At 40.7% G+C, this 12,363-nt stretch overlaps 1 protein-coding gene across 1 annotated transcript; it reads left to right on the forward strand.

Moving 5' to 3' along the window:
- The first annotated feature begins 2,584 nt into the window (after positions 1-2,584).
- Positions 2,585-10,392, forward strand: opn7d (opsin 7, group member d). Its single transcript, XM_028583510.1, has 5 exons — positions 2,585-2,675; positions 6,781-6,943; positions 8,353-8,480; positions 8,617-8,951; positions 9,752-10,392. The coding sequence occupies exons 1-5, from the start codon at positions 2,585-2,587 to the stop codon at positions 10,232-10,234; spliced, it is 1,200 nt and encodes a 399-aa protein (XP_028439311.1). The 3' UTR covers positions 10,235-10,392.
- The last annotated feature ends 1,971 nt before the right edge of the window (positions 10,393-12,363 follow it).

Raw genomic sequence — 12,363 nt, forward strand, 5'->3', positions numbered from 1 at the left:
TATACATGGTTAAACAATGGTACACTAGTGGTATTTTGCTCTTACCAATGTCACATGTATTTTGTCCATAGCAACCCCCGCCAATCTGTCCTAAAGCATCCTAGTTAGAGAGTAAATGCCGTTAACTTATTATTTGTAAATCTTTACAATCATTCCCCGAGAGAACCAAGCAGGTCTGCCTTATTGCACGATCAAAATTATTATTTTTTTTTTTTTTAAACTTGACATTTTCAGTGTGTAGCTTGAAGTTTGTTGTTGCTTCCTGTAGAGCAGTGTTTCTCAAATGGGGGTACGTGTACCAATAGGGGTACTTTGGAGGACTGCAGGGGGTACGTGAGATATTTAACAAAATGTTTAATAGTTACAAGGCTGTTGTCCAGAACATTTGTCCAGAACATTGTTCCTCTTTATGTAGAATTTTTTTTTTTCTACCAAAAATGTAACATTTGTGTCTCCTTCTTTGGACCTAATCTATCCTTCCTTCCTTCTACTGTCCTACTTTTTACAAGTTTCTCGCTTTTATCTTCTTATGTCACTCTTTTTAAAGTTTTTGATACTATTTTGACCTATTCTTGCCTTACTTCCTTCCTTCCTTCTTTCTACCATCTTTTTTCAAGTTTTAGTCTGACAGCGCTGTACTCTTCCTCTTTATATACACTTTACCGAAAATGATTAGCACTGGTCTTACTACTTGGCTTAAAGAAACAATTTAAAAGGGGTACATTATTGAAAGAAGTTTGAGAACCGCTGCTGTAGAGAACCGAATTAGACAACGGCATCGACGGAACATTCGGCAGCGCCGAAACATCTGGCGATTATCCAGACTATACTTAGAGGTGTTTATATCATTTCGTCCACCCCATTTATATCAAAAAGTGTAGACTAAATACCAGAAACAACAATGGAGAGCAACAGCATCACAAACTACAGCCTCCAAAATGTAATCAATTATTATTATTATGTTATTATTGCAGAGTGTTGTATTAGAGTGAATTAGTTGTATCTCTAGAGGATGGATACCCGAGCCGGGCCGGGTTCGGACAGCTAGTTAGAAATGATGTTCGCGTTCGGGTCGGGCTTAATCACATCAGCACGATAAAGCATTGAACATTTTAAATTTAAAGAAGCTTATTATGTAGGTGCGCGCCTGTGTTAATGTGCGCTTGTTGCCCCGTGTGCGCTGATGCGCTCATCTGTTGACATTTCCGAATGCTTTCCTACAGTTGCTTACTTGTGCGGGCTTTCCGCACAAACGTATGTGTCATTAGTATGAGGAAAAAAACGAGATTTTAACTGTGTCGGGCTCGGACATAAATATCTTAATGCCTGTCGATCTTGGGCCGGGTTCGGTTACTGCTCTGTCAGACGTGGGCAGGGCTCGGACAGAAGAATGCGTCCCGATCCTCACTATAATATAGGTGTACCTAATAAACTGGCAACTGAGTGTCCTGGGCTTAAGCAAATGTGATAATGAATACAGAATCGTTCACTGTGCTGACATGACAGTGGAGTTCTTGGATTTGAGTAGCACTAAAACTGGTCCGAAATACTTACTCTCCTCCGCTCAGACTGACTGGACATTTCGTCATTAACTGGTGTGCTGACTGGCATCATAATGAGGCCTTATTCTTTATCCTGTGTGATTGCCTAAGTTGCCTCTGCATTACTTCTGATAGCACTCCAGGTATTGCACTACATTCGTCCCCGCAGGGTGCTTTCCTCCCAGGTTCCCACATCATTTTTCATTCTTCTATCTAGCAAAGTAACATACTGAATAGCAATCATGCTCCTGTTTACAGAGCATTGGCTCCTGGCCAAGAAGATACGGATTGCCTTGGTTTCGTGTCTGGCTCATAACAAAGGGCATGAGTACTTCTGACGCACTTCAACTGATGCTCACAGCATACTATTAAGATTCTTCTAACAATCTATTAGCTGAATTTTTTCAGCTCTCAGAAATTCTTCAGTACCCGTCAGCTCTTGTGGCAGAATGAACATCTCTTATCTCTGCTCATTATGTTTCTATTCTATCACTTCTTGTGTCTGTATTGCATTTGCATGTGTGCGTGCTTGTATCACCTTTTTTCCATCAAATTTGAGCGCATGTCTTAACCGTTTTGTTCTCAAGCTCTAAATCTCTCATCTCATACTTCTGTTGTAAATCCTGAAAGAAACAGTCTTTCCAATTCGTACCATCTGTCAATCCTGCTTTGTATTTTTCTATTTAATATGAATTGTCCTCGTTTTTTTTTACACAAGATTATTTTCTAATAAAATAAGCTTTTCATCTATTTCTACAGCTTTAGGCTGTAAGTACTGTGCAACAAAGACAGTAAGAGATCACAGCTTGCACTGCATACAATAGATAGCATTTTACATGCATTGAGAAAAAAACTGGAGAGTTGATGGTTTCAACCATGCAGTGAGGAAATAGCTTTTGCTACTGTAATTGAACACTCTTTTAACAACATTTGCACCCTTTAAAGTGTTTTTCAGCCAGGCCGACAACATCAGGAGTGAATTCTTCAACGATTGCAGTTTTCACGATTAACTTTTGTGTGTCCTAATGTTTACGGCATTTTAGATGGGAAATGCTTCAGACACATCTGTTGTGTTTAACTCCAGCATCTCCGAGGAGCAGGACATCCTCATGGGTTCACTCTACAGCGTCTTTTGTAAGTCCACAGAACAAGCAAATCTCTACTGTGTTGATCTGTCGCTGACTCCATGCACGCACGAGTAGGGCTGGGTATCGTTCAAAAATATTCGACACTGATACCGTGACTTTGATAACGGTTCCTGAACGATACTTCTTCTTTTCTTTCCGATACCAATTTTATAAAATTCTTTTTAACAACAAGAAATTACAACATTACACACTACAGCACAACTCCTACTATGTGAGCCCGGTCTCTGTGCGTAACATACAGTGGGGGAAATAAGTATTTGACCCCTTGCTGATTTTGCAGGTTTGCCCACTTACAAAGAATGCAAAAATCTACAATTGTAATCATATGTACATTCTAACAGTGAAAGACAGAATCCCAAAGAAAATTCCAGAAAATCACATCATATGAATTTATTAAAATTGATAACCATCTGATGAGGAAAAACAAGTATTTGACCCCCTGGACAAACACAGCCCCAATTCGAACCAATTATCTACATCAAATACACCTGCCTCACCTCGTTACCTGTATAAAAGACACCTGTCAACACCCAAACAACCAGCATCCAACATCACCACCATGGGCAAGACCAAATAGCTTTCTACGGACATCAGGGACAAGATTGTTGATCTGCACAAGGCTGGGATGGGCTACAAGAGAATCGGAAAGCAACTTGAGAGAAAAGATCAACTGTCGGTGCAGTTATCAGGAAATGGAAGAAGCACCACACCACCGCCAACCTCCCTCGGTCTGGGCCTCCACACAAGATCTTGCCTCGTGGGGTGTCCCTGATCATGCGAACGGTGAGGAATCATCCCAAAACCACAAGGGGGGAACTGATGAATCAACTGAAGGCAGCTGGGACCACAGTTACAAAAGAAACGGTTGGTAACACACTACGCCGTCATGGATTGAAATCCTGCAGCGCACGCAAGGTCCCCCTGCTCAAGAAGAAACATGTACAGGCCCGCATGAAGTTCGCCATTCACCACCTGGATGACTCAGAAGAGGCCTGGAAGAAGGTGATGTGGTCAGATGAGACCAAAATAGAACTTTTTGGCCTCAACTCAACTCGTCGTGTTTGGAGGGCAAAGAACACCGAGTACAACCCAAAGAACACCATCCCCACCGTCAAGCATGGTGGTGGCAACATCATGCTTTGGGGGTGCTTTTCAGCCAAGGGGACGGGACAACTCCATCGTATTGAGGGGAGGATGGACGGGGCCATGTATCGTGGAATTCTGGACCGACATCTCCTTCCCTCAGTGAGAGAGCTGAAGATGGGTCGAGGACGGGTGTTTCAGCACGACAACGACCCTAAGCACACCGCCAAAGCAACAAAAGAGTGGCTGAAGAAGAAGCACATCAAGGTTCTGGAGTGGCCTAGCCAGTCTCCAGACCTGAATCTGATTGAAAATCTTTGGAGGGAGCTTAAAATTGAGTTGCCAGGCGACAACCTCGGAACCTGAATGATTTGGAGGCTGTCTGCAGGAGGTGGGCCAACATCCCTGCCGAAATGTGCACAAACCTTGTCACCAACTATAAAAACCGTTTGACATCTGTGCTGGCCAATAATGGCTTTTCTACAAAATATTAACATGGTGTTTGTCCAGGGGGTCAAATACTTGTTTTTCCTCATCAGATGGTTATCAATTTTAATAAATTCATATGATGTGATTTTCTGGAATTTTCTTGGGGATTCTGTCTTTCCCTGTTAGAATGTACATATGATTAAAATTGTAGATTTTTGCATTCTTTGTAAGTGGGCAAACCTGCAAAATCAGCAAGGGGTCAAATACTTATTTCCCCCACTGTAGTTTCCTGTATACATCTAAAACGTGTAACGCTAAACAGCCAATGACCAGCATTATTAGATCTTGGTACCGTAGAAGCATGCTGCATGCTTATTGGCTCACTGACGTTGATGACAGTCCCTCCAGAAAAACGTGATTATGCAATTGCATAATTCAATGCATAATCAGCCAAAGTCCGCATATTTATGCGGGGGCCGCATTTTTTCAAATACGCCGCACTTTCGCCGCATAAATTGCCGATTTCCGCGCAAAATATGCGGGGCTTGCATGATTTCATAATCCCCGCATTTTCGTTGCAAAAAAGTCACATATCTCTTAGCAGAAAGTTGAAAAATGTTGCGTTTACTTCACACAAGAGCAGTCATTTTCCCATTGCCATGGGAACATTATGAAGTGACGTAATTACGCAATGTGAACATCATCGAAAAGCAGGGTGTTGGGGGACTCACTTTTTTTTCTCTTTTTCATCAAACCGCAGTTTTTGCAAGTTCCCGCAATTTCATCGCATAAAATTCATCGCATAAAATATCCCGCATATTCCATCGCATTTTTTTTAGAAAACGTGCCGCATAATCAAGGATTTTTGCCCGCAACAATCCCAAAAAAACTCAGCATTTTTCTGGAAGGACTGTGATGAGATTTACTCCTTAGGTATTGAAACCTGGTATTGAATGACCGCTTGTCCGGGACAAGTGGATTTTTTGTAGGACAAGTGGAAGAGAAATTTACTTGCCCCACTGGACAAGTTAAAACTCAAACAAAACAAAATGCCACTCATTTCGTCAATGTTACAGAATTGAAACAAATACATATTTTACCCCACAATCCCGGGCAGCGGGTCGGCGGGCCGCTAACGTTAGACCCAGCCCGCTGTTCAGCGCATTCTCCGAAAGCGAAGCAGCATGAAAGCACGGCGAGCTAGCCGGTGTTAGCTTGCTAACTCCACCTTAACGTTACCTCCTCGCCACATCGTTCACAGAAAACAAGCTGAAAACAGAAGTCACTCGTGGCGATAGCAATGTGCTTTGTGTGGATGAAGCATTATATACGTTATTATGTGCCACTCATTCCGTTTATGTTACAGATTTTACTTTACCGATTTGAAACAAATACATTAACTAACGTTAGACCCAGCAGCAGCGGGAGAGCGGACCGCTGACGTTAGACCCAGCCCACTGTTCAGCTCATTCTCTGTAAGCGATACAGCATGAAAGCACCGCGGAACCGGCAAGCCAGGCAGCCGGTGTTAGTTATCGCTAGCTAACGTTAGCATGCTAACTACGCTTTAACGTTACCCCGTCCCCACATCGTTCACAGAAAACGAGCCGAATAAAGCTGTCACTCGTGGCGATAGAAGTGTGCTTTGTGCGGATGAAGCATGAAGTTAATTTGACTCTTGACGGCTGGCTCTCTGTCTCGTAACGTTACTAGCTGCTCCGCTACTCGTTTGTAGCGGATTAAATATCAGGTAATAATCAACTGTAAAGTAGCTACACCTTTTTAAAGGATCCCTTGGTAAGTGAAATTGTAGAAAGAAAAAAAAAAAACACGCCGACACCAACATTTAGTGGCAAAATCCATTGTTATGTCTACAAAATTATTTTAGATATACTATAAGTTCAAGTCACCACTACCTCTGGTCAAAATATTGAATTAGTATCTCAATATATTGACTCAGTATCTCAGAATATAAACAAAGAATATCAAAGTAATGAGAAACTATAAAATATTGACTTAATCTGAATATATTGGCTTAGTATCGTAATATATTGACTTAGTAACTCAGAATATCTCAATATATTGACATAGTAACTTAGAATATTGACTAGGAATCTGAAAGTAATGAGAAACTTTAAAATATTCACTTAGAATCTCAATATATTAACTTCTGCACACCGGCGTGTGCAAAGTATAATTTTGTATTATGAGTCTGGAGATCCTTTTTTCTTGTTGAAGGGGAAATCTATTCTTGGGACACATTTTGTTTCTACTGTTTAAACTGAATTGTATTAATGTTGATAGTGTTTGGATGCTTTCAATGGTTTCTTCCAATTCTGCATTAGCAAAACACAAAAGAAATTTGATGAATCTTTACCCGGACAAGTGACTTTTGTTCATGGACAAGTGAAACGTAAATGTACTTGTCCAAAGGACAAGTGCCTCAAAAAGTTAATGTCAAGCCCTGCTCAATACTATAGAGGCAATTCAGTCGGTGCCTAAAAAGTCAAATTCCAATTTGGTAGACAGCCCTACGCATGACAAATCCCTACAGGTGCACAACTCTTTTTGTTTTACAGGTATACTGTCCCTCATGGGCAACTGCACTCTGCTGCTTGTTGCATATCACAAGCGGTCGACCCTGAAGCCAGCTGAGTTCTTCATCATCAATCTTTCCATCAGTGACCTTGGGATGACCCTCTCTTTATTCCCACTGGCGATACCATCATCTTTGACACACAGGTATCTCACATCCCCCTCTTATCTTTCTATTTTATTTCTCTCATCTCCAGAAACATCAAATTCATTTCTCAGTTAACAATTAGTTGACTGTAAATGGCAACTGTTTCAATAACAAATTCATGATTTACGTCAGGGGTCTTCAACGTTTTTTAAGCCCAGACCTCTTAACTGAAAGAGAGACGGATCAGGGACCCCCTACTACATATATTGCATACAATTAAGTTGCATATTAAAATGGGCCTACAATAACGTTTGGGCAGCCTAAAGCCTAAAATACCTTTTTAGTGCAATACTAAGCTATTTTATAAATCATGTTTTTACACAGTGAATCCTTAGGATTAACTGGATTTGTGGATATCTACCTCAGTGACTACCTTACCCATAGGCCAGTAAGCCTATCATCAATTAGTTTTTTTCACAAATAGGCTGATTTATATTTGCTAATAATTTGTTGGATTCATGTTAAGACATTTACATTTTTTTAAAAACTTTCAAAAGTTGCAAAGAAACAAGTTAGACAGTGTGCGGGAGTTTCTTTGCAACTTTTGACTTACTTATCCCCCTTCGATGAACCTGTCTCAGGTTATAGATGTGCAAAGTATTTTTCTGTAATGAAAAACTTTCAACAAATTTACAATCATTTGGTGGCCCCCTCCAGTAACTCTGAGGACCCCCAGTTGAAGATCTCCAATTTACGTAATTTCTTCTCGCAAAGATGCCAAATATTTCCTGGTTGAAGCCTCTCAGTTGTGCAAATATTTTCTGCTTTTCTATTTTATATCATTTGTAAACTGAAGATATATAAGTTTTGGACTACTCATCAAAAAAAAAAAAAAAATCACTTTGGGCATTAGGGAATAACGACTAGAGCCCTTTTTGCACGAGAATTACCAGGGGACCTCATGTGACTTATGTGACTCATGTGACATCCCCATGTCTGTTTGGCGTGATGCATTTGCAAGGGAACTCTGTATTTTCCTCAGATTTACTGACATTATCACCCTCATATGACGTCAAGGCTTTCCTTTATAATTGCCAATGCAGCCAATAGAACATGAATCACAGATATGCCGATTCGCACGGGGCTAATATCACACAACCTCTGTGTTTGGCGAAATATGGTAGGTAATTTGCGGTGGGATTTTTACATGACAAATTACAGACATGGCAGATTCCCACGAGATTAAGATCACAGACAACCTCCGCAATTATTACTAATGACTAGAGGTCCCCAGGTAATTCTAGTCCCGTGGAAAATAGGGTAAGTCCTAATATTGTATAGACCAAACAATAAATTGATTAATCAGGAAATTAATCAGCAGATTACCTGATAATAAAAATTATTGTTAGTTGCAGCCCTAGTCTCCATCACATTTCCCTTTGTTCCTTTTCCTGTCCTGTGTACACAGGTGGCTGTTTGGAGAAATCGTCTGTCAGCTCTATGCAATGTGCGGAGTACTGTTTGGTCTATGCAGCTTGACCAACCTCACAGCCCTGTCCTTAGTGTGCTGCCTTAAAGTCTGCTTCCCCAGCCATGGTGAGGGGATAATAAACTAAACTGACGAGCATGATGATGCCAAATTTGATCACAAAGCTGAACAGCATGACGTTAAAGGAAAACAAATGACCACAAATAACTGCAAAGCATCTTTTTGTATCTCCTGTCTGATCAGGTAACAAGTTCTCCTCGTCACACGCCCGCCTCCTGGTCGTCGGAGTGTGGTGTTACGCGTCTGTGTTTGCCGTAGGGCCCTTGGCACATTGGGGACATTACGGCCCCGAACCTTACGGCACAGCCTGCTGCATTGACTGGCATGCACCCAACCACGAGCTTTCAGCTTTGTCTTACATTGTCTGCCTTTTCGTCTTTTGCTATGCACTGCCCTGCACCATCATCTTCCTCTCCTACACTTTCATTCTGCTGACAGTGCGAGGGTCACGCCAGGCCATCCAGCAGCATGTGTCACAACAGACCAAGACCACCAGTGCACACGCTCTCATTGTCAAGGTCAGAGGATATGAGTGTGTCACCTCAGCATGACTGACTTCAGGTTTAACAGTTGACAGGGTATGAGACAGTAAATTATTTAGAGGTTATAAAAATGCTTTGCTGATTACTTGATTTATCTTTGTAGAATACGTAGCTATCTGTGTGTCTGTGCAATCATTAATAATGGGATGGAACAGATATTGGTTTACTTTTCCACTGGTATGAAACAAAAAAAATGTTCTGCATGTACAGTACAGGCCAAAAGTTTGGACACACCTTCTCATTCAATGCGTTTCCTTTTTATTTTCATAACTATTTACATTGTAGATTCTCACTGAAGGCATCAAAACTATGAATGAACACATATGGAATTATGTACTTAACTAAAAAGTGTGAAATAACTGAAAACATTAGATTCCTCAAAGTAGCCACCCTTTGCTTTTTTATTAATAAGGGAAAAAATTCCACTAATTAACCCTGACAAAGCACACCTGTGAAGTGAAAACCATTTCAGGTGACTACCTCATGAAGCTCATTGAGAGAACACCAAGGGTTTGCAGAGTTATCAAAAAAAGCAAAGGGTGGCTACTTTGAAGAATCTAAAATATAAGACATGTTTTCAGTTATTTCACACTTTTTTGTTAAGTACATAATTCCATATGTGTTCATTCATAGTTTTGTTGCCTTCAGTGAGAATCTACAATATAAATAGTCATGAAAATAAAGAAACATGTTGAATGAGAAGGTGTGTCCAAACTTTTGGCCTGTACTGTATGTGTATCTCTGTACAAGGGTCTGCATGTGTTTCTTCTCCCTAGCTGTCAGTAGCAGTATGTGTAGGCTTCCTGGGTGCCTGGACTCCATATGCTGCGGTGGCCATGTGGGCTGCTTTTGGAGACGCCACACGGGTTCCTGCTAATGCATTTGCCCTCGCCGCCGTGTTGGCCAAGACTTCCACTATCTACAACCCTATGGTCTACCTGCTGTGTAAGCCAAACTTCCGCGAGTGTCTCTACAGAGACACGTCTATGTTACGACAGAGGATCTACAGGGGAAGCCCCCAGTCCGAACCGAAAGAACGTTTCGGGTTGACCTCGCAGCGCAACACGGACATGAACATCTCCATGCGTTTCTCAAATGGACAGCAGGAGAGCTATGGGGCGTGTCTGCACTGCACCGAGACTGCAGCCGCCTGTCATTTGACCGCACCCCAAAGGACTGCCTGCGTCCTGACAGGTTCCAGCTACACAGACGTGACAGTTAGCCAGCTCTCTACGAAACCACAGGCTGATTTTCTCTAGTGGTACAACCTCCTTCTTTCATGAAGCAAACAAGACCGGACAGATGCTCACAAAGACAAGAGAGAACACCAGGCATGGACAACAAAACAACAAAGGGCCTGCACAAGTTATAGTAAGAGTGTGTCGCCAAGACTTGATAGAATAGCAACATCACAGGCTTGCAGGGCAATGGCATCCTTCCTGAAAGTCACTCATGAATGGCCCTTTCATTGTGAAGTTCAAAATTCATTGTGAGATTCAAAATCAGCATTAACTTCATCACTGAAGATTTGCCACAGAAATGTACGCATGTAATGTTTCGATGTCTACATCTGTGTCCGCCTGTTTCCGGTCTCATTCTAATATGTAGTTATTAAACTGGGTTTTGCAGGAGCAGATCCCACCCTTGTGGCTTCCAGGTTAATTAGGCAAATGTGTGACATTTCAAATCAGCTCATCATCGTATGCATAATGTCAGGATAAGCCATGTTAAATATCTGGCAGGCGCAACAAAACACAAAAAGAGATAGGGGCCTATGTAAAATGAGGATGTAGAAAGAGATGAAGAAATTATGTATGGTCCTTCCTGTGATAGCAAGACTAACTAACGTTAGTATGTTACCAATTAAGATCAAGCTCGGTTTTCTGTCTCAAGTGTTGCAAGTTTGCTAACACCTGGGTGGGGAAGATGTTAAAGTGGTACGCAACCCAAAATGACAGATGCAGTTTTCTGTAGCAGCCACTTCAAACCTTCAAAGAGGTATTTGATGCCTGTCATTCTCCTACTGTAGACTGCAGGATGAAACAGGCAAAAATGACTTTGCACACTGTAAACCTTAAAACTCTAATTCGGACGCTGACAGAAAGGTCAATTTCACCTCATATGTAAGCCTTCATTTTGACAGATATTATTCAGAATTTTAATTAGTGACAACCACCCACCAATTTTTCTTAGAGGATTCCTTAACTCTTATGTTGGTTGTGGGACACCTCTCCTCTCCAGACCACCTTAGTTCAAATCTTGAATAATATCCTAATTTATCCTAATAGTTTTTGAATATCACACATTAACAGAGGTGCAAACACAGAAGTGTCCATCATCTCTAACGCATATAATGTATGCCTATTTACTGTAAAATAAATAAATGAATAAGCCATCAATTAAAATAAATCTCTTTTGATTTGAATCAATTAATAACCACGTCTCCATTGTATCAAAAACAGAACACAAACAGCACTTTGCTATATTTAATTCTACTGTCCCTGTACTGTGTTTAATGTCTTTATGTGAGCATATAAAGAGAAGCTAACTGTATGTGTTGATAGATCAAAACCAATTATTGTGCAGCTTAATTTACTAAATAAATAAAAACATTGAATAATCGTTGTTGTCTGATTATTTTGGAGAAACAGGAACTTGTCGTTGTCTCCCATAAAGCCAGGCTTCAGATTAGAGCTGGGCAATATATCGATATCATATCAATATTGTGATATGAGACTAGATATCGTCTTAGATTTTGGATATCGTAATATGGCATAAGTGTTGTCTTTTCCTGGTTTTAAAGGCTGCATTACAGTAAAGTGATGTCATTTTCTTAACTTACCAGACTGTTGTAACTGTTCTATTAGTTGCCTTTACCCACTTAGTCATTAAATCCACATTACTGATGATTATTTATCACAAATCTCATTGTGTAATTATTTTGTGAAAGCACCAATAGTCAACACTACAATATTGTTGCGGTATCGATATCAAGGTATTTGGTCAAAAATATCGTGATATTTGATATCACCCAGCCCTACCTCCGATTGTTCAAAATCCCTTTATATGATCTTTTCAGATTGAGGGGAATGGTAAAAGAAAAAAGGGTTATTAAAATGAGAAACTTTTGAAGGACATCTTTTATTTCCAACCATTTGTCTGTTCTAAAAATAAAACCTACGTGACTTGAGTTTTCCCTCATTTTAATTATCTGTGAGCGAAGTGTTGCTTTGGAGACATTAACACTAATTATTAATCCGAGGGCACACCGGGTTCAAATTCCCTACCAATCTAATTTTCTACAAAGGCGTGTATTAACATTATTGGCAGTACCTTGATGCGCTCTCTGTTTAAAATTCCTGGGTTGGTGTGCAACATTTCCAGATCT

The sequence above is a fragment of the Perca flavescens genome, chromosome 7 (genome assembly GCF_004354835.1).
Source record: "Perca flavescens isolate YP-PL-M2 chromosome 7, PFLA_1.0, whole genome shotgun sequence".
Classification (NCBI taxonomy): domain Eukaryota; kingdom Metazoa; phylum Chordata; class Actinopteri; order Perciformes; family Percidae; genus Perca; species Perca flavescens.